This window comes from Falco naumanni, chromosome 7 (assembly GCF_017639655.2).
Source record: "Falco naumanni isolate bFalNau1 chromosome 7, bFalNau1.pat, whole genome shotgun sequence".
Classification (NCBI taxonomy): Eukaryota; Metazoa; Chordata; class Aves; order Falconiformes; family Falconidae; genus Falco; species Falco naumanni.
The window spans coordinates 49425347-49448556 of record NC_054060.1 but is presented as its reverse complement, the minus strand read 5'-3'; the positions used below and the strand labels follow the sequence as shown (position 1 = coordinate 49448556).

The following is a 23210-nucleotide window of genomic DNA, read 5'->3' as shown; positions in this document are numbered from 1 at the left end:
ACGTTAGAAGAAAGGACAGCACACCACTTAAAGTTGCTGCTGTAATCGTTAAATGTATTCAACTTCTTATGCCATCTGCAGTTAAGAAGAATGAAGTGACCTCTGTGCCCATCTTTTCCCTCAACGTAACAACTATAATGAGATTAGTGATAAGTGATTCTTTTATAAGATGCTCAGAAGAGGTATCTAGTTTCCTGACCCCGTTGCTGTCTTATTTCAGTGCTTACATAGTGATAACTATTATAAAAGTTTTTTAGGGAACATCAACTCCTTATTCAAAGGATGGATGTGATCCATCGTTAAACAGGGAACTAGTTTTATGTGAGAACCCCTATTCTAGGTGTTACTTTATGGAAGAACTACTAACTTCCTCTAAGAGGTAGCTGACTGCAGACAATGCTTACAAGGCTACTTTGATTTGCAAGACAACTAGAGAACTGATTTAAGAACACATCCTATGTTACCATAATACAAGGCCCAGTATACTTAGAAATTTATTCAGCTTCATACTAACAGACTTCACAGATTCTGATGTGCAAATGGTTTAAATGAATAGTGAATAGTTTAAAGCCTCAGGCTTGTTTTAAATTTCAGGTCCTTCCATTTGGTACCTAAAGCCCATTTGAAGTATTAGCTGTTTTTCCTAAAGATTTGCCATGTGCGAGACACTCAGAGAACAAAGCCCCTCCGTTAACAGAGTCCCCCTTTGCATTCACCAACCTGGACTACGAAGGGCATGGTCTGTCATCAATATGTATGCACTTGGCAACGTTGTGCTGTGGTGGATTTTTGTTGGGTTTGGTTGGTTTTTTTTTAACTGGAAGTATCTGCTCAGACATGCTGCTTCTCTCATTTAACATTTGTTTATCAGGATTCTTCTGTCTATTCAGCAAAGATGTGTAAGAAGAGATGGTAGATCAGAACATTTAGAAATTATGTAGTTAGCATAGCTATAAAAAAAATCTCACTGCTTTTGGCATTTTTTGAGAAAGTCAACATTTCTCTTATATGATCGCTAGTACATTTAGAAACCTTTCAATTACTTATTGTTAGTCTTTCCTACCTTGAAGTTATGACAGCTATCAAAAATTTTGTAAAGCAAAAGGGAGAAAACATGCAAAATACTGAACGGTGCTGAGTTAGTCCTGGATTAACCAAATTTGTACCAGAACAGAGACAGACTATTTCTGTTTCAAGAAAAAAAGCTGGCCAATACCCTCACATGTTTTAGACCACAGCAATAATAACCGTGACTGAGTCACTTAGTAGAACACTGTTCTGTACATTTCAGCACTGCATGTAATCTGTTAGTAGTTTCATATTGGGAGTTTCTCAGTTTTCCCTTATCACCCTCACTCTACAACAGGTGACTAGAAAACGATTTTATTTCCATACACAATTACACTAGAAGCTTTTTTGTTTTGGAATGACTGAGGTAGAAAATGCGACCCTAGTTAACAACATAAACCATTAATGTATTTTATTTCAGTTCTGTATCACTGGCTTTTCAATTTTTCGTTGGGGTAAAACTGACTTTTTACGCATCTATTCAACATTTAGATAGTGCACTGCCGTTCCCAAATGCAGCAAAGGTGAATTAGCAACTGCAAGTCACAGCACCGTGTAAACAGCAAATTGTTTCACCGTATAGCCTTCACAGAGGAAGGTTCTGGAAGTGGCTGCACAAGCAGCATGTGCTGCAGTTCATGCTATAGCTACCCCTGAATAAAAGGCTTAATTAATCTTTTATCAAAGAATAGGTTAATTTGATTTTACCAATTATCGTCATTTAAGCATACCCACGGGACGTGCTGCAAGCTCAGAATAGTTACATATGCAGGCTGTCCCCAGTTTTTTTCCGCCCAGTTATGGGTAAGAATATACTACATGAGAAGTACTTCCAGGCCATTCCCAGGTATGTTGTTCTCTCTTGCAGCTCAAAACTGCTGCAAGTCAACACAAGCTGCCCCCAGGCATTCTGGGAATCCAACATTGTAGTATCAGAAAAAATACAATTTAAATTGCCTTGGAAGTGAGATTGTAATACCAGTAGGTGAAATCTAGTCATTTACTATCTAGGTATTTGCTAGGAATCTTGTTACCAATACTTGACTGGAAAGTTTGTTATTTTACTTAGTTCCTTTATCATCCTGAAGTATAGTCCCATTTCAAATAACGGCCTTTCAAAGAAGAGATGGACACATTTCATAGTTTGAAGTTAGGTGATGTTGATTATGCGGGGATGAAAACTAGATTTAAAAAAATATTCCTCTTTTTTTTAAAAAAAATCCTGTCTTTCCAACCACACCCATTCCTTTGTTAACATTAGGATTTCTGTGAAATAAAAATAGAAGGGAAACTTTTTAGTTGCAGAGTAGCAACTAGTTCTGCCAAGTTTTTCAAGGACAGGAAACCAAGCATAAACACTTGTGTTTTAGCCTTGGCCAACAACCAAGCCCCACGCAGCTGCGTGCTCACTCCCCGCCCCCCCACCCCCCCCCCCCTTGGGATGAGGCAGAGAATTGGAGGAGTAAAAGTGAGAAAACTCATGGGCTGAGATAAAGGCAGTTCAAAAGTAAAGCAACAACTGCACACACAAGCAAAGCGAACAAGGAATTCATTCAGCGCTTCCCATGGCAGGCAGGTGATCGGCCATCCCCAGGAAAGCCGGGCTCCATCACATGTAAGTTACTTGAGAAAACAAATGACCTAACAGGCAACCTTCCCCCCCTTCCTTCTTCTTCCCCCAGCTTATATACTCAGGATGATGTTCTAGGGTATGGAATATCCCTTTGGCTGGTTCAGGCCAGCTGCCCTGGCTGTGTCCCCTCCCAGTTTCCCGTGCCCCTCCAGCCCTCTGGCTGACAGGGCCTGAGAAACTGAAAGGTCCTTGGCGCGATTGTTACCCAGCAACAACCAAAACCATCAGTGTGCTATCAACATTGTCCCACACCAAATCCAAAACACAGCACCGCACCAGCTACTAAAAACAAAATCAATTCCATCCCAGCTGAAACCAGGACAGACATTTCTAAGAGAAAATATTTTTTAAGCACATTCAGTGATAAAGGGTGTTATTTTTTGTGCATCTCACACAGGTATTACCTCAGCTGCCCCCCAGCAGCAGTGACAGGCTCAGGGACTCCCTGCAGCATGTGACCTGGACAGCTGCACATTCACCTGGGAGCTGTCTGGGCCACCACATGCCTTCTGGCTCTGGCTTTTGGCTGAGTGGAAACCATGGCAAGGGTCCTTCTTGGGGGGGGGGGGGGGGAAGGTGGGGGGGAAGGCGATGACCACTATGGAGCTCACCTCTATGGGATTTTAGGGGAACATCCTCCCTGATCGCCGAGTCAGCACTGACACTTCCCAGGGACACACCACTTCCCACTCTGAAAGGAGGGGGGGCTGCAGCACCATCTCTCTGCTCTCGCTTTTCCTTTTTGCAGATTCATGGAAAGTTCCCCACAGTGCCTTGGCACAATCCTCCACTCCAGAGCACATCTGTCAGAGCAGCACACCTTGGAGACTTCTGTACTACTCGAAGGAGAACAAAAACACCCCTGAGCATACAAATCCCCTATGCTTTCCCATACCCGCTCGTTAGAAATGCAGTATGCGATGTTCTTAAAAGTACTTCTTTGCTACTTGTGTTTTTAAGTACATAATCTTCATTTTCTAATGGGGTAGACTAGTTTTTTTGATTAGTTTTCCAGCAATTACCATTGTCTAGCATTGGCCTATTTATTACATGCATCAGCTCCATCCTTTCGTCAGTTTTTCTCCCTGCTTGTTTTGTTGGGTTTTTTTATGTTTGTGGGGGGTTTGGGTTTTGTGTGTGCACGTGTGTGTCGTCTTTTTTTTTTTCTTTAAGTTGTTCTGGAAGTGAACTGAGAATTTGCCAGTAATAACAATTGTATTTCTCCTAAAAAAAAAAAAGAGAACAAAACACTTAATATTGTCTTACATTTCAGTAGATTAGTGTCACCTCTCTAGCCCTAGGATTCATTATTAACAGCTACAGGATGCTGTGGACTGTCTTTCCAAAAAGCCATGCCATAATGCTATTAGTCTTAGTTATTCCTCCAATTGACTTTGTTTGAGTATTTTTGCCATCCAACACTGAGTATCACAGGTTAGTCCAAAGCATCATTTTCACCTTTAAAAGAGGCGTAATATATTTCCGAGATAAAATTATACAGGTCACTTGCCATTTACTACAAGAAAATCCTGGGAATAAATCTGATTATATTACAGTAAAATCAAAATATTTTTCTTCTTCATCAGAAGACAGCTTTACCTCACCTGGTCAGAAACTCCTCTATTCTGCAACAGAACAGGAACATTTATGTTGCAAGCAACTTGGATGTGCAGTATTTCCAATTGCCAGTCCCAAAGTCTGCAATAAGAAGCCAGTCAGTAATCCATTTAGAACTAGTTTATTTAGAACTAGCATACAGTTCATAAATAGGTTCTGCTTCCTCCAGACTTGTGACAAAGAAGTTTCATAGTAAGCTTCTGTTTTCTATATGTTTAAGAAGCTCCCCCAAAGTCACCACTGAGAGCAAACTCTGCACCACATTTCAGTCATCATTTTGCACTGGAAAAAGGCATAATCTGAACTCCAGCGAAAACTGGCCAAAACAGAATCTCATATGGGATGTGAGAAAGCTGCATGCTTTTCTATTCAGTTTCTTCCAGTGAAGATGCATCATTCAAACAATAAGAGTTAACTTTTAAACGTGGGGCATAAAATTTTCCATCAAATAAATACTTCAAGGAGATAGTTTTATTTTCTTCTACTCACATGTGCAGGGGGTTTAGATCAGGCATATATACACACAACAACTATCAGAACAATGCAGCACAATTTCCTAGTCATGACCTCCAAATCAACGTCAATTTATAGTAAAGAAATGGCAACCTGCCTATCCCTTCAGTTACCTGTAACGTTTGTGTGGTTAGGAAGTGTTTTAAACCCTCAACCTTTAAGTAGTGGGCCTCTTCAATTCTGTAATCCACAAACTCAATCCCAAATCAATTATGTGGTTTGGATTGTAAAACTATGGTTAGCCTGCTAGAGATACAAGTCAGACAATATTCACTAAGTCCCTATTTTAGTGAAGACACTCAACTTATGAGGTATTTCAAACAGTGCATAGTGCCCTCTCCAGCATTCCACAACCGTGAATTCAGGTTACCCTGCTTGTTCATCTTCAATGAAGGACTATATTTTAGGTGCAGGAAAAAAAAAAAAAAAAAAAAAAAAAAAAAAAAGAGAGATGGGAGGGGGAATAAAGCATGCAAGAAGATTCTCAAAGCCATAACCTTTTAGCCCTGAGCAGTTTAAAGAACATGAAGGCAGATGAGTAGGAGGAAGTTACATTGGCTGCTTTCTTGGAGTCAAGGCCACGTTTACATGAAGCAATAAAAACGTAAAAGAAAATCAATCCCTATAGAAAGGGTACTGCTTCATTTCTCCCAGCCCCTCTTATTTCAGAACAGAAGTTTCACAGATCCATGAATATGGTGGCTTGCAGCTGGAGAGACCATGTCATTGAACCATGACAGCAGGCTTTAATTGTCAATTAGTTTCTTGGCTCTGATGTTGGCTTGCTCAATACGTTCCCTGTTTGTATCGGCCTGAAAGAGAAATTCACAGGTCATTTGCAGACTCCATGCAAAATAGTTTCAAAATTCAAACTGACATGAACTTCTGAATTGCAGGGTGTTTTCACTGTGGCAGACAGAAGGAGACCAACTTTTATAAGCTGGAAATAGTTCTTTTTCCTGCCCTAGACAGCATAGGCTGTCAATTCTGGCAGAAACTGAAGCAGGCGAAGCAGTTTTTAACCTTAAGCTGACCCTCAAAACACAGAGCAGCTTGCCTCAGCAAGTCAGGAAGTATATTAACAGAACAAGAGGATAAAAATTCCCTCTTTCCAAATGTTTAGACAGCTTAATGACCTCTACAGAGCAGCTTTGTTGCTATGGACTAGAAGTAATAGTCAAAACTGGACATGACCTATGGGCATAAAGTCAAAATTAAAATGCCTGGGTTTAATCCACATGCCCTCCAGTGTCCTAGTGTCATATTATGGTATCTGTAAACAAAAAGCACTTTATAATTGTTTTACCATTACAAAAAGTCAGCCACAGCATCTAAGCTAAACAAATGTCACAATACAGTTTTACCAAAAGGTATGATAAGCAGCTTTGAAATTCCCTGATTATCCACCCTGCAGTGGGGAATGAGCAGGAGGGGCAATAAGCACAGAAGTAGTCTCTACCCTCACCATGAGTGGAACTCCTGAGAACTCTACCTGTGCCTAGCATCAGCCATGTCACACTTCCATCCTGCAATGGGCTAGGAAGAGGGCATTGGCAGTTCTAGCCCTTCCCTGCGGTTCTTTCCTTCCTGAACTTCTTCCGGTCAAGGGCTGGGGAGGGGCAAGAATCTACTACAGAAGAGTGAGAACCCAACCTGTTAACACCACTTTGGAAACACACTGACCTAGCTACTAGATCATCTTCTCAGGAAAAGACAGTAATATAAGTCACCCAGTCAAGACTATTTACTTCCCCGCTGAGTTGGAATTTTTCATATTTTTTTTTTTTTTTTAAAGTAAAAATAAAAGCATCAACTCTATTCTGAAGTTAAGCCTAATACTACTCTTTGTTTCTTTATACTGTCCTTTGGAAATTTACCCTCAACATTTTGATTCGGTTTCCACACTGTTCACTAGATTTAAGAAACAGTTATCAGCAAAAAAGGTTTAATTTAAATGTCCTGAGACAGGCTGCCAGTCTCAGAGCCCGGAATCGCACTTCTATTTTTATTGCTGTTTTGTAAAGCAATTCTAACTTGTTTACATCATATTTTAATAGTAAGACCTGATAATCAAGATTTATTCAGACCACTAAAATGAAAAAGCATCAGGCCAAAACATGTGCTTGAAGCTACTGGAAACACTACTGCTAAAAACAGTAATTCCTGCTTGCAGTTAGTTTGACCAGGAAATTTTCAGTCCACTTCATAATCTGTAAAAATTTCACACCTTGCTTTAAAACCAGATTAAATTTTCTAGTGTTCCTTAAAAAGTTTGACTTCTTTTACTTGACAATCACCTCAGATCTTCATTGTCGTTCAGTGTTCCCTGAAACTGCAGTAATCTTCCATAAGATCATGTTGATTGGCCTTATTAATACTCCAATGCCTAAATTACTAGACAAAAATTGAGATGCTGACATAGGTACAACCAGCATTTGTGTCAGACTAGCTCTGTATATTTGATAAAACTCCATTCCTCTTACTTTTAACCTTACTGGGCATTTCAGTGGTATCTTTAACTTCCCATTTTGTCTTAATACTATAATTTACATCAAGTGGTATTCACTTCTGCTTTTAAAAAATCTTTAACATACACTATTCATTAAAGGTTTCATTTCCTTTCTTAACCAGGATGCCTGTAAAAGAGCTTCCATTCATTTTCAGAATATGAGGATTTCTAAAAGTAGGGTTAACTTCGCCTCTGAAAGAAAATTCCCCAAAATATATTTATAAATGATTCACCTGTTTTGTTAACCTTTAAAGCAATAAAAAAATGTTACTGGCTATGACTAACTTCACGTGCAGATGAAGGCAGACCATGTCCCTGAGCACCTACAAAACCTACTATTCCAACATCTCCCCAGCCCCAACATTAACTTGTTCATAAGAATTAGGGTAGTGAGCTACTTGTGTTTTATTCTACGTTCAATGATTATAGTGAGTTTTCCGAAATTCCAGAAGAATCTTGCTACTGTTAAAAATACCTATTCCCTACCACATACAAGATTCCCTACAAGCAACAATCCCCCAGTTATACCTCCAGTAAACGTCTGCCCTTTTGAGCTGATAAAGTGTAGTTGTTTCCAGAGTAAGCTGTGACCTGTGTATATCTAGGTTTACTGACACTCTGAAGCATTTGAATTTTCAGCTATATATCCAAACGCCAAGATGTATGCTTTGCTCCAATCACTGCAACCTAGAGGATGGTATAATCTTAATGCATATTTACTGTAAATACAGGTAGATAAGACAGTGAACCCATTCCTTATAACTTCTCTGTTACAACCTCTAAGCTGAAGGCAGAGAACACCCCTTGACACTTACCTTTACATTTATCCGGTCTATTTGTTTATTCTGGGCATCAATCTCATTGCCCATATCCAAAGCCATGTTTTTCAAATTCCCAAGAATATTTCCCACTTGAGCAAGATTTTCATCCATTTCATCTTCTCTGGCATCATTTGTTATCCTGTTCAAATAATTAAGACAATGTTTCCACGAATCAAGAACTTGCTTTTCCCTACCCTCAATTTACTTTAATAGAAATTGTTCGTTGACAGGCAATGTATTCAAGCCAAGGTACATTTTCCCCCTCTTTTAAAACTCCACTTATTCCAAGCAAGCAGCCCACCAAAAATGGTACTAAGCTAGCTGCTATTACAAAAAATAGCCTTAAAATTCAGAAGAATGGCTACCAGAAGCTTAAGACATGAATTTGTCTCAAATATCTTTTATGACAGTAAGAGTACTTGGTATTTTTTAACAAGCCCCTCAATAACTGAGCATTAAGTCCTCACATCCAGAAACAGACTGATAATACCACCACTACGAAAAAAAAATGGAAGTGTAAGATAAGCACTACAATACTGAAAGCACAGGTATCTCATCTCCTCTCCAAGCAGTAACAGCTCCTCCAAGCAGCAGAGAAAACTTACTATTTAACAACTTTACCTGAAATGCATCCAAAAGAAGCAGACAACTGGTAACTTAGGATTTCTGCATTTGAGATTGAGAAATATGAAGCAGCAAACCTGGTAATATATCCACCACTTGGTCCTCCAGAGTTCTGAGGCTGCTGTTGATTTATACTTCTTGGTTGCATGGATATCACATGATCTGCAGAGTTCTCTGTTCCATCTCCCCAGGTTGCTCTGTATGCTTTGCTAGCCTCGAAGTTCTTCGTCCTACTCCGTAAAAATAAGAAATCTGAGCTGCTACATCAGAAATATGGCTTCCTGACTGAAGTTCTGTACTAATCAAGGATTTTCAGAAACAAGTCTTGTGCTTGAAAGACATTAGATTTTGTATAGACAAAGCCTTGTCTATACAATAGCATTTCTTATGTTTGTACTCTCCAGATACAACTGGGTTACTCTAGGGACAGTGATTAATTCAGTGTTAAGCTTTAATACAAGCATGGTAATTTCCTTAAAGTAATATACTTAACCAGAAGAGGGGAAGCTTACATGGTCATATGATAAAGTTGCATTTACAACAGCAATTAGCCTAGAGTCAGGACTACTTACTTTTCAGGGAACAAATGGGGATGCAAGAAAATACTCCCCTCAAATACAAACAGCTACAGTATGCAACAAAATCATTAATCTCTACTGATTTTTGTCAAACATTTTCTGTTGCCAAATCTTTCTTTCTAAAGTTAATGCTTCTCAGGTTAATTCTGACTATGAAATAACAGCAAATATGTTTAAATAGCTCCTTCATTCTGCAATTCAGTTGTACTAACTCCACTGAAGTGGCAAATCAAATTGCTTCATGTCAGTGTACTTTCTTTAATTTTTTTTCCTCTTCTGATTTATGGTAATCTCAGAATCACAGACCCACAAAAGCAAGAGGGGAAGAAAATATAAATGAAAAAAACCTGAATATAAATTGGGGGTCAGTTCTCATGAACTCTAAAGAACACATTTTGAGAAGAATATTCTCATGGTCACCTTGTTTGCTGGCATTTTCAGGTTTAAGATAGATAATCCAGACTCCGCTGCTACTTTTCTGTCTCTTTAAAAGCCTGTGAAGGTGAGTCTGTAGTGTCTTTCAGAACAACTAACTTTGCAACTACAGGTAATCAATTTATTTATACTGCCTTTCAGTAGCTCAAATGTTTCACATTTGAAGTGTGAAATTAGCTGTAATGAAGAAATATTCCCCTCATTCTTCTGCCATTTATGTAACCAAAATAGGAAATTGTATTTCATAGGTCAGAACTTATGAAAAGTAACCTAACAGGAATACATCAAGAGGAAGAAATGGAATAATTTCCCAGTTTATAATGGAACTGTAGCACCCAGCAGAATCCTAAACAAAACTACTCAATTCTAGCTCCTGGTACATACACAGGCTTGAAGATATCTTTATGTTTACTGCAACTAGATCAAGCATTCTACTTTTTATCTCATTCATACTAAAGCTGCAACAGCAGGAGTGCTTTGTATGCTTGGATTCTGGATTACCAAAGTCTTAGGTGCCAGAGGTAACAGAGCAATTTATTGCATTAAAACAAGTGGCCTGAAAACTATTTGCACATCTGAAGTAGGCTACTAGAAACAGAATTGTTGCTCAAACTAAGCACGGTTAAGAACAAAGCTTCTCACCACCTGATATTTTTTTTTTAAGAGCCGTTATTCAAATTACATTCACTTTTCTCATGTTTCATTTCTATAAGAGTAAGGTATTTTGTACAACCTGTCAAACCAGCAAGGGCTCAAGCAGTTGTTGAGCATTTCCACAGCTAATGCACTCTGTAGTAACTGACATTTTCTGTTCACATGAGCATTACAACACATCACAGTCACAAGGAGACCTGCATGCAGACATCATGCATTCGGCAAGCACAAATCCAATAGAAGCACCACTTCAAACAGCTGGTTAAATGCACTAATAAGACTGACCTTGTCCTAAAATCCGCTTTCACCAGTTAAGTGAATACAGCTTCTTATCCTAGTCTTCATTTTTAGAAAGCAAGCATCAGTGTTAGGAGAGAATGGAAAAGAGAAGAAAGAATAGTAAAGACCAGCAAACAGGTAAATTGTTATTAGTACATAGATGAGAGTACTGCCAGTATTTTGTGTTCTCACAAAGCCTTAATGAATTATGTAAGCCTAGGAGAAATGTGAAAAGCAATATTTAATTCAGCAACTGTTCTAATTTAGCTTTATGAAAAAAATGAAAAGCTTTGGAGATAACTGGTTAGACAAATAACTCTGACATTGACAGAAAAACTGGTGTACCAGTAGATATACATAAAGCATTCAGCTTCTTCTTCTCTAGTGGTTTTTTCTATACATTACTGCCCATTTTGGTACACAAATCATTATTTCTTTTATTGTTATCCATTTATTGCCACAAGAGTTAAATTCTGAGCTTGCTCAGTGTTAATAAGCAGCTTAGCTTCAGTGAAATAAGACTGTCAAATACAGAAAACAAAGACCGAGTGTCAAAATGCTCAGAGTCCATCAGCCTGATAAAACTAATACAAAACAGAAAGGACACTATCCAGAGGTCAGGACAGAACTGTTTTTTCCAAGATATTAAAGCACTACGACTTTCAGCCTTGGAGTCCATGTTCCCATCTATCCTAAGTGATTCAAAGTATTATTCTGTTGGATAAGCAGACTCAGCTACACCCAGAAGAAATTTAGGTAAAAATTCCTATCTCTCAGTTGAATGACAATGTTTTTCGCTCATGCTTACAGAGCAAAAGTGAACACACCCACTATTCACTTCAGTGGTCAAACTCTTAACTTATTTCTCCTTCAGCTGGAAGAACTATGATCCCATCCAACTCACACAAATTGATTTGATACTTTGGCTAAACATAAAGCTAGCACACCTCTAAATAAAATACTTTTCCTTATAATACTGATTTCTGATCATTGTTTGTACTTCTAAACACCTAAACAGCATCAATCAAGTGCCATAGAAAAGATCAGATTAATCTTAACTGACTTGGATGTGGTAGCTGTAACACTGATGTTATAGAGGTAGTTTATGTAGTACCAGTGAGAGATTAAAAGCTTTAACATCGTCTGTTCTCCTACTCTTCCTCACTACAGCATGAAAAATTTTTAAATGCCTAGAGAATCAATATTACTTTCCTTCTCCAAAACATGTTTTCCTGCTTTTAAGTTAGTACCAAAGTACTTTAGCAAAAAAAATATTTTTGGAGTCAAATTTCTAACAGACAAGCATTTAAATATAGCTGTTTGCAGTCCAACTTGGTCTCATCTGTATGGACATTGATAGTATTCCATTAAATATAAGCCTTAAGGTGATTCGGGCACAATTGTGCAGGATGTTATACAGCAGCTCTATTTACAGTGAAAGGGGCATAGTATACAGTTAGATGCAAGCAAGCTTTAGCTACTCTCATACAATTCTAATCGGATGCAGCTCTATGATCCAGAATAGTTGACCTTCCTACAGATCCAGCATTTTTTAATTAGCTCTTTCATTAGCGACCATCTCCCATACAGTAGCTATTGGGAATATTCTAGAACGTCAGACAAAAGTACCAATTTAACTGACCTGTTACAAGGACAGACACAGAGCCCACAACATTTGTTGAGCTCTGTCAGTGTCTTCTCAGCTTCTCTCATATCCTTATTTATCTGGTCCATACCTTCTTCTATGCGATTTAGTTGTTCTAGAAGAGAAACAAGTAACCTGAATAAACAGATTGGGGGAAGGTGGGGGATATTAATATTTCTCAAGCAGGAATTTCTAAGTTTCAGTTCTATCTTTACACCAAAACTAATGCCTTTTTTCTTTCCTGCCTTCTGGGACTTAAATTTTTTCTTTTGTTATTATTATTTCTTAGAAAGATACCGAGTAGTAAGTTTTGTTTACCACATTAAAGATACTTCGCCCCTATTCTTAGGGCAGCACTTCTGTTGCTGCTTTTAAGAGTAAATGCAGACAGTTACATTCATGCTGTGGTGGAAAGGATGGGCTTCTGTAGCAGAGCTGTATTACTTGTAACTAACATGATCTCTCAACTACTTAAAAACCTCTTTTAAATACTGCACACGGGAATAACTGATCAGCAAATTTCATGTTCACATAAGTAGTCTTTAATAAGCCTTTAGCTTCAGCAACAACTCTTGAATGATAATCCTTTTTTAGTCACAAAATTTTTAGTATTAGAGAAGGAGGAAGAACTCACCTCCCTGTTCATCCAGCATGGTAATAGTTTTGATACCAACATCCTGGGACTGCAGAAACAAAAACAGATTTCAATACAGCAGTGCTAAATCAGCAGGTCTCTATAGGAAATTTGATAAGGCAACCGAGTTTGTAATAAAACACTATCCTAAGAATACATTCTGCAGTAAAATTATGCTAAGTTTCAAATTAGACCCTATGTTAGTGTAACAGGTGAGATTGTCAGCCTATCTCAATCAGTGGGTTCTTGTGAGGTTTTTTCATATTACAAGATGATAACATTAATTGTAATAGATTGAACTATGACAATATCAAGCTAAAAAAGGAAACCTAGCTGTGCCTTGTTCTGAAAAGTAGTATTTAGTTTGTTCTTTATCCCTACGCCCTTCACTAGGGCTGACAAGGCCTTTAGTCCTAGAAGACAGAGTAAGACAAAGCAAAACAAAGCCTGCAAAACCATTCTTGAGAATTCAGCAGAAGAGATCAGGAAGAGAATAGCTGTTCACTAGTTTTAGAGGCAAGCAAAACAAATCAGCATTGAGGAATATATCATAGTACTGCCTCAAAGTCTCGAGAATCTAGCGTGCAAGTCACACCAATGCTTTACCATAAACTGGCAACATACAGCTGTATGGTAGGAGTTATTTTAGTTTCTAGGAATCACCAGACTATAATATCAGGAGAAATTATGGTGGCTCATTACATGTTCTTAACGTTTGTGTTTGAGAAGCATTCATTAGGCTATGCTGGTTCAAATGCCTCACTGACAACAGTAGCATCCTCAGTTCCACAGCAGCCTGCTACCTGGACTGTGAATACAGGCTCTAAAGCAGTAGTGACCAAACACTTAGGCTCCTTATTCACAGGATTTTTTTTTAATGTTCTGACACTCACAATAAATTGTCTCAACTCTTCAGCACTAAAAGTCTGGACATTAGCTTTGAAAGGCATTATTGCTTAGCCTCTGGATTCCCATTTGTCTATGGCATATCCAAGTACCAGCAAAACTGTCCTGCTGAACCAGTCAAGCTTTGTTAAGTCTACCAGAGCTGACTACCAACTACCAACTATTTTACTCCCTACCAACAACATGTTCTGGTTTTTTTTCAAGTTACAGTATCAAAATTATCAAGTCATTTTTGCAATGGGGCATGCACGCCACAAGTATAGAGGAACAGATTTCTCACACGTCATGTAAATAAACGCAAAATACAGATTTAAGTCATGTACAAGGGCGTTAAAGAGTTTAACCAGCATACTTAACTACCTTTAAAGTTAAAACTGATTAACAGATTGTAGGAAGGTGTATGTAGAACTACTTTTGTTCAGAAACAAACCCCACCCTCTACTACCTGACCCAACTGAGCTCCACCCTCCTCCTCAAAAAGACATTTTCACACTGTTCACAAGCAAAGTGAGCTCAAAGACAAATGGAAGACGTTAGGAGAAGCAAGTGATGCAGCAGCCAAAGCCATAAATGACCATCACAGAATATTTTTTATGACTGATCTGTAGCATTTGGAGATTAGTCCATTCTGCTTAGGAGGGAAACAGGTAAAAAGAATACTGATCCTTGAATTTACATAGTGTGAAAAACATTAGGTTTAAGTCATTCCGACCCTACTACTAAATTAGATCAGCAACTTCTAATAATGAAATATGTATCTCAGTTTGAGAAAGACAAAAAAGTGATTAAGATGACTTCATGATATTTAACATGCTGCCTCTTATACTAAAATTAGTAAATACCCAGGGAATGCAAAAGCTTTTCCTCACCTCAATGGCCAAGCCAAGAATCCTCCTTGTGCTTTCCAAAGACTAGAAAGAGAATGTTAAATGAGTGTGTTAACAGTACATATCAGTGTCTGAAAAGCTTTTTTACCAGTTCATTGCAGTAAGGCAACTAGTATACAGAGGTTCATCAGCCTATTTGTAATACACACTACAACACAATCATACTGGCAGCACATCAGAGATGTTTTTTCAGTAGCATAACCCCTTGGTTTTTAGTACTTGCTCATACTTTGCTTATCCCATCTGAAAGTCACTATGAAACAAAATATATTCAAATGAATTTTAGTTAATTAAAACAGTCATGAAGTATCAACATGATTACAAATAGTTCAGGTACCCAGCCTGTGTTGTCTCAGTAATCATGACTGGGTGATCAGTACTCAGTCAAGTAGGTGGCTTTACAATTAAGAAGTTTAAATCCATTCTTACTTTCAGGAAGGAGTAGTTTTTGCTCTGGCATTTAACGAGTAAAGCAAGAGTTTGAAACATTTGAATACCCTTGCAGAATCACTACCTTAGACTGCCTTTATTTTAAAAAGATACTGCAATCTTGGCAGGTAAGTACTGTAATCCTAGATGGCCTCCTATAATATTTACCTCATCAGTGACCTGGTTGGCCCTCAGCTGAATTTCTTCATGCGATAGTTCAGCCATGATGAGGAACTATTACTTCAAGTAGTCACGTTAAATAGAATCTTCCCCCTGTAATAAGAGATACCAGTTAAGCATCAGAATTACCTTTTTATCAGTATTTTCGGTTTAAACTGGAAGACAGTTCAAAGAATGAGAGCCTATACATTTCATTCCGCTTGGTACAACACCTGGTTAGGACTAGAATGCACTGAAAGAATTACTCAACTGATATGACCTAAGAGAGGAGCTAAGAAAAACGTAGGAATAATCAGTAGGTAAAATAGTTTCCTTTCCAAAAGACTTTCTGAATATTCTATTATTGTTAGTTTAGGGTACAAATCAGGAAGTAATGTCTTAAAAAAGCTTCTCCATGTTGGAAAAGCACATTCATTTACCCAATAATCCATAAAGAAATTCATTAAGGCATTTAATTACTAGCATAAAACTTTAAGTGTTCTTCCTCTTCCCTTTGAGGGAATTCAGACAGAAGGGAAAACATTTTCACTGCCCAAGTACCACCTAAAATGGTTCCAGTAACACTCCAGAAATAATTAATTCTTATGGTATGGTGAATCCTTCAAATGCAAATGGATCAGCAGAAGTTTTAAATGGTACATCTGCAACTCCAGCAAAGGTTTTTCACATCTACCTTTTTCGTAATAAAGAAAGGATCAAGATTCTGATAACTGAAGTCCCAACACACCATGATTTAACCTTTGCTAGAAACAGGAGATACATTTTTGCCTGAGGAGACAAGGGAAAAAAGCAAGCCCATCAATAACTGTATTCTTATCAGAGCCAAGAATCTGTATTTTTGTTGGAGGAATGGTAGTAAAGCCAGCATTCCTACCAACGGGAATATAGAGCACCCAGGCTATACAAGTATTTAATGAGATAGCACATAAGCTGAGAATAAGAGTTTTTTTAATCTATTAATTTTCCCTTAATTTTAGATTTACTCTTGCTCTTTCACCTTAGTAGCTTCCCATTAAGTTCACATTATCCCTTGAGATCACTTCAAATATCCTGCTTGACTCTATGTTCCATTTTTCCCTACAAGGTCAGTATTTTCTAAGACATAAAATTAGTAACTGCCCCTAGGAGGGCAATTTATGCAGACTCGCCCAGCTATTAGCTAGACAACAGCTCTTTGCAGGACACGTGCAGACCTCCGACAGTCAACTGTCGTCAAGACACCTAATCCCTTACAGCTGAAGGATGCAGAGAATACTTCAGCAGGTCTGACATATCTCCTCAGCCTATGACGGGAGCTCTAGGAGGTTTTTCTAAGTAGGTGTCAACAAATGTTATTTTTTGTCTGACTTTTTTTTTTTACATGATGGCATTCTCACACAAGGTCTCTAATGCTCAGTTTGCAGTAGTCCAATATCATTATATAATCAGTGACTTACCTTTTCATTCACAGCCTTAAGCTCCTTCCATAAGGTTTATTTTGGGCACCTCAATCCTAACTTTGAATTTGAGAATGCCCTTCAAGCTGGTTTACACAGCTAAGGACTAGTAAAGCAAGGACAGGGAGGAAATGACCTATTTTTGCACTGGAAAGTGCTATCAAGCTGGTTCTTTGGATGAAAATCTCACATTTATTTAATATTCAGAAACAGGATAAGATTTCAATTATATAGTTGCACCAAAGCAGCAATATCTCAGTTACTGTAATTATTGCAGGCTTGGCCAGCCTTTCCCTACTTTGGTTGCTACGGTTAGGTACTTCTGCAGCTTGGAGCCATAAAACATATCACATCCCTTTTGCTCTGCAAGATGAGATGTCCCCACCCTCTGAATATAACAGCTTCCCAACAATTCCACTGTAATTGCAGAATAGGGCCAGAAATGCAGCTGTATTCCCAGAGTGAGCTGCAGATTTCTTTTTCAGCAGCCCTGGTGTCCCACTTCCCTTTGCAGCTGTGGGTTCAGGCTACCTAGGAGTTCATGTACCAGCGTAAGCATAACCGATGGCTGTATGATGTAATCCCAGCTCAGAGGCTGTAATCGAGTTACTGAAGAGCCACATTGCAGCCAACACTACACAATAACAGTTTCTTGAGGCAAGGGAATGACATGCCTGTTCCCAAAGACTGAAGTACATACTTGATAGTTGCACACCTAATTGAAATAGCTGCATATAGCAGATGCCTTCATTGCAAGATATCTCTAAAGAAGAAGTTATAACACCCAAGATGAGGCCCCTTGTTTTGAAATAATAGCTCAACTATTCCAAAAGAACACAGCATACATACATAAAGGATATGCATTAATCTTTCTGCCTAGGAATAGTAAGCACCCATTGAGGTATCCAGCTCTTAAGCTAATAGCATATGATAACATGATTTTATATCCAAGGTATTAAGATTCCTTAATAAAGACAAAATATTCAGGGAGAAAATATTCAATATGGCTAAAGTATTCCTGGCATATATTTTTATTATAATGCACGATTCGCCAAGGCAAGCATTTATTTTAATATCAATGCTCAACATTTAGTGGCTTTCCCTCTCCTACCATTTTAAAAATCCGAGTCGCAATGTAAAAAAAAAAAAAAAAAGAGACTTTAGAATTATATTACAACAATAATCTGCTATTTTAGTTTATTTTCTCTCTGAAGTGGAAAGTTTTAAACATGAAACTAATATGTCTACATATAAAGTAGAACTCCTTCAAAGAAGGAAGTTTGTCAGCTGTATTTACTTTGTTATCAAGAAGTTCTCTGCAGAATATACTCAGTTGCCAAACTGCAAGGATTAAACATATTTCAGCACAACTCCCCCTCTACCTCTTGCGTAGGAAAACGTGGCACCTACAGAGTATGCATAACTAAGCTTGCTACAAAAATACCTTTTCTTGAAGTAATGGGCCTCAAAACTTTTCTACCAGGAAACTTAGAAGACTAACACATTCATCATAACTATGACTGTCAGCCATCATCACTATCCTAAAAAGGAAGATTCATCAAAAAAACAAGAGCATCAAGGTAATGAACACAGGACCTGCAAATGATAAGAATCTCTCTTTTCTGCTGTGTTTTATTTTGGAGATTGCAGGGGCAGAAAGAGTGCTTTGAAATAGCAATTCCAGCCACAAGCTTTAGATAAGATGTTATGTCTTCATAAGACTATTCATATTATGCTTAGCCATCCTACCAACTCACTATTATAATGCATATTAAAATTAGGATATTATGGTCCAAGCCAGTTGAGGATGGATTAGACTTAAGTTACTTCTATCTTTTGGACAAGAGGAACAATGAGGTAAGGCAAATAAATTTGTCTGCACAGACTTTTTTCCATTTACTACACATTCAATCATGGCTCCTGAAAAGCCTTACATTCACTCTCTTATGTGAAACTTGGGTAGGACAAGGATGAGGAAAACACACAGCAAAGGTGATTTAACAGAACTGTTTAAAACCTCGAGGTACTTCCTGCAAGAAAACACGGGACATGACGGGCACTTTTGAGCTGGTTTTAGCATTGTGCCAGACCAATTCAAAGAATCACTGGCTTAGAGATCTTTATTTGGTTAATCAACACAATCACACAGCAGCTGAAGCATCTTAGTAGGTTCTTGGTCTAACTTGAAAAAAATGGAAGGTGACACAGACTGATGTGAACTATGGCTACGGCTACATTAGCAGTAGGGTGATCCTGTGAGAGTACAGTGCAAGCTTTTGTTTGGGCAAAGTGCTGCTCACATTACCGCATTTCAGCTGGATCAGTCACAAGTATTTAATCAGAGTTCTGCCCCTACCCCAGCTACTGAATTGAGAGCTAACACCTACCAAGCCGTAATTTTCTTAAGACTGAGTGCAACAGCAGCACCATTACTGCATACTACTGCAGCAGGCTCATTTTATCCAACAGCAGCTCTCTGGCTGGGATTCCCTGACAACAGATATATTAAAAACTTTGAGGGGAAAAAAAATTAAGCATCTGAATTGACAGAGCCTCAAGATCAAAGTACTGTTTTCTGCAGCCTGCAACAACAGTCATCTTTGCCACCTGTCTCCCCAGACCACACAGTAAAAAATTAACATGAAATCTTTCTTTGTGGTCTCTGTCATTGGTCTAAGATACTCCACTGAACCACTAAGGGTTTTTCTTACAAGTGTTTTTTTTCATTCAGAATTACTTGTAAACTGGCTGCCAGCTATTTATGCCAACACTCAGCTTCCAACATAAACAAGTTTCAAAAGCCACAATAACAGTGAGGTTGCGTAGTCTTTTCAAGGGTTTTTCAATCCCAATAACCTCCTGAGGCTTATAAAACACTTCCAAGATAATGAAATCTATAGTAGACAATTTACATGCAGTTTGAATCTGCTTTTCTTCAGCACTAGCTGAAAAGCAATTCTAAGGATTATTAGCTCTAGGAAAACAAAAAATTACTTCCTTGTTTTACAACAGTTACAGCATACTCAGGCTGTGCTACCCAAAGCACTCAAAAATTCGTAAGAACTTTGTGTCTTACCAATCTTTGTGAATTTGCACCAACTGCAGGGCACCACAAGGCATAGGAAAGTGCTTTTTCAACTGCAACTACACAGTCCGCACCTGGATAGGGCTGCAGGCAGGAAGAGGCTGCCATCCCTGGAAGCGTTCAAGGCCAGGCTGGATGTGACCTTGAGCAACCTGGTCTAGTGGAAGGTGTCCCTGCCCGTGGCAGAGGAGCTGGAACTAGATGATCTTTAAGGTCTCTTCCAATCCAAACCACCATGATTCTATGGTGACAAGTTTTCTTAAACCAGACAGGCCTACTTGCACCAGACCAATGAATTGTTCTGATTGCTTGCACTTTCACAAAGCCAAGATTTTTGCCCTCCATCTCTGGCTAACATGCAGCTGTTTTGTGCCTCTGACAGGCTTAATGCCCTTCAGAAACTTGTCATAGATCCATCACAGTTGCTAAATATCATAAATTAAGTCCTTATTCAGCACCTGGGGGCCCTCTATTTGAACCTAGCCCCCTCTCTATCAAGTAATGCTTCTAAAACAGTATCACAAACTTTTCTTCCTCCTTCACTGATAACTTTTTTGATAACATTGATAACAATGATAACATTTCCTTTTTTTCCTGTTAGATATTTTGATAATATCAATAGCACACAGCAGGCTGTGCCTTGGTGCCTGGTTCCACAGATGGAGAATAAGAGGTCTGCAATTTTCTTCTGAGCAGTAAATAAAGTGACAGAAGAAGAAACTGGCATAGTATTTGTGGCCATGGAAGACAATAGCTATGAGAGGTGGAAGTTGGTGTACGTTTATCTCTTTAATGCCAAAACACCATAAGGCATTTTAAGTTTGCTTTCAGAATAATTTTTTTTCTCTCTCAAAAGAGCTATTTCCAAGCTGTGAATGAAAACCACAACTCCTACAACATGTTATAGCAAGACTCCATGCTTATATCTTCACATTGTTTTCCTCTTCAAAGTCTAGCAAAAGTTTCTGGCAGTCAGGAACTAAATGTAGGAGAGTTGAGTGGAAAGCTTTCATACATTATGTTCAAGTTAACTCATTTTTATACAGTCATGATATGAAAGAATCTTACCTTTTCTATTTCCAAATAACTATATTTGACTACCTCTTCAATTCAGATACAACTGCAAGGAAAGTAATACTTGTACTTTATTCTTTTAAAATAATCCACTAGTAAGAATACCAAAGTATTAAACCTTAAAATCCTACAATCCTCATCTGACTAGTTCTTTCCTTGAATGTTTCATATACATACCAGGAAAGAAAACTTAAATAATACCTACTAACCAATACCTCTGAAAGTATGATTGAGAAATGCAGCCTATGCCTCATTTTGTGTAATCTTAGCACAAAGGTAGAACTAAGTGACACAACCTTGTTGTTGCAGCAGTTAACTGAAAGCCAGTATCACACGAGCTATACTTTTAGCCATCAGTGAATTGGTACAGCCTCAGGTGATCATGGAATCTCTCTCGGTTCCTTCTCTTGTAAAGGAACTTGTTGCCTTGCCCAAAAGATCATGAAATGATCGTGACAAAATCATGAAAACGTATTATTCGAATACCATGAATGTTATATGAATGTATGAAATTTCTGTGCATTCTTGCAAAGATCAGAAGTTAGACGGTTTTCAAACTAGATTACTTAGGGCTGGGGGTTTTTTTGTTCTTCCAAATTCTTCATATCACTAGTGTAAAAGGAGTTGTTTTTTTAAACCCTTGGCTTCACACAGTTATCCTACTTGTTAGCCAGCTGAAATTCAGCTCAGCTAATGCAGGGTGGTACAAGGTATCAGCACCAGAATGTACTGCCTACAAGATAAATGAATAAAGCATCTGTGACCCTGGGGAAAAAGGCCAGGGTGCAAGAATAAGACACTACTTGCATGCTTCCTGCTTTGTCTTATCTGCTTCCTGAACACACTGCACAGAGGCGATAACACAAAGAATAGGCTCTAGTAATGCCACCTCCTCTGTGGAGTGTGTGCAGTTCTATACTTGTCTCAACAATTCATTTCTGTTCCTGGAAAAGCCTCGTGATACCTCCTCCAAATTAGTTACTGGCCAATACAAACCAACAATCAACCCTAGATCCACATACAGACAGTAACAAATCCTACTTTTTTCTAATGACTGTGCTATATAATAATGTACCTCAAAAACGGCAGAGCAGAGGAAGTCAGGCATATAGTTTGGTCACTAGACTGTCAGCAAGCAATTAATTATTGCTCAAGTCAATGAATCAAGCAATTGACATTACAGGAGGCTTTTCCTTTATCCCTAAACACATTCCTACAGAGCTGTTCTCTCTGCAGCACAAAATCTGGTTTGTTTATGAAGAAGAAGTAAAGCAATACCCAGCTGCATAGTTCTGAATGCTGAGCACCTACCATCCTTTTTAAAAGGGTGAAAAAGAGGAAGGTAAACAGCTAGAGAAGTTGTATAAAGAAATTTCCAAAGTTTCCTTAGCTCATTTTCTTAGGTCATCAAATCACGTGTGTTGATTTGATAACTTCTGTTGTGCAAAACACAAACGAAAGTGAAAAAAGGAGAAAGAAAAAATGAAAAATAAAGCTGACCCTTCATTAGCTTCCCAGAAGCGCCAAGGGCATCAAGATGTACAACGAAGAGAAGCACAAAAGTACAGATTAATCTCGGTGCTTATTGCTCACCACGTACCACAACAGCACCTCACCGGCGAGTCTCAGGGCTGCATGACACCGAAGGCGAGGAGGGCGTACCAAGAGGAGGGGTTTCTGCTGTACCCTCCCGACAGTCCAACCCCGGGGCCCTCGCCAGGCAAGTGAAAACCACCTGGAAACAGCACCGAGGGCCCCCGCCGAGGAGGGTCGACGCGGCCTCCGGCACGGAGAGCCTGAGGCGGGGGCCCGTGGGATCCCCCGGGGGGGCCCGCCCCGCGCCCCGCTACCCCCGCGCAGCCCGGCGGGCCCAGCCGCCGCGGCAGGGCGGCACCAGCTGGGCTAGCGCGGCCGCCCCGCCCCACCCCGCAGAGGCCCCCGCCGGGCCGGGCCCGCCCCGCACGGGGCACTGCGCGGCAGGGAGGCTGCCGCCGACCGGAGCCGCCAGCCGTCTGCCGCGCCCGGGGCGCAGGGAGCCAGTTAGCCGCAGCTACCGCACACCTACCGGCCCCGCCGCCGCCGCTCTCCAACCGCGCCGCGCTGTGGCGAACCGCCCCCCTCAAGAGCCCATGTCCCGCCCGCGCCGGTGCCGAGCGCCGACCCGCCAGCGCGTCGCTGCCCGCCCCCCGGAAGCGGGGCCCCG

General features: G+C 39.4%; 1 protein-coding gene across 4 annotated transcripts; it reads right to left on the bottom strand.

Moving 5' to 3' along the window:
• Positions 1–4426: 4426 nt before the first annotated feature.
• Positions 4427–23197, bottom strand: SNAP23 (synaptosome associated protein 23). 4 transcript variants are annotated; one of them, XR_005828931.1, is made up of 9 exons: positions 23073–23197; positions 15401–15505; positions 14786–14827; positions 13011–13059; positions 12374–12491; positions 8863–9015; positions 8156–8300; positions 7129–7225; positions 5561–5643 (listed from the first exon to the last, which is right to left on the bottom strand). XR_005828931.1 is itself a non-coding variant. In XM_040601275.1 (8 exons), the coding sequence occupies exons 2-8, from the start codon at positions 15455–15457 to the stop codon at positions 5578–5580; spliced, it is 630 nt and encodes a 209-aa protein (XP_040457209.1). In that variant the 5' UTR covers positions 15458–15505; positions 23073–23196; the 3' UTR covers positions 4427–5577. The 4 variants fall into 4 exon arrangements, 3 of the variants coding, with proteins under 3 accessions (XP_040457209.1, XP_040457210.1, XP_040457211.1); XM_040601275.1 differs by lacking the exon at positions 7129–7225 and having other exon boundaries at positions 4427–5643; positions 23073–23196; XM_040601276.1 differs by lacking the exons at positions 7129–7225; positions 23073–23197 and adding an exon at positions 22608–22808 and having other exon boundaries at positions 4427–5643.
• Between the last annotated feature and the right edge of the window lie 13 nt (positions 23198–23210).

Excerpts from the sequence above, each read along its gene's own strand:
- SNAP23 (XM_040601275.1), bottom strand. The coding sequence starts at position 15,457 with ATGGCTGAACTATCGCATGAAGAAATTCAGCTGAGGGCCAACCAGGTC. Across the intron at positions 14,828-15,400 it reads CCAACCAGGTCACTGATGAG|TCTTTGGAAAGCACAAGGAG; the intron begins GTAAATATTATA and ends TTCTCTTTCTAG. Across the intron at positions 9,016-12,373 it reads TGTGTCTGTCCTTGTAACAG|GACGAAGAACTTCGAGGCTA; the intron begins GTCAGTTAAATT and ends TTTACGGAGTAG.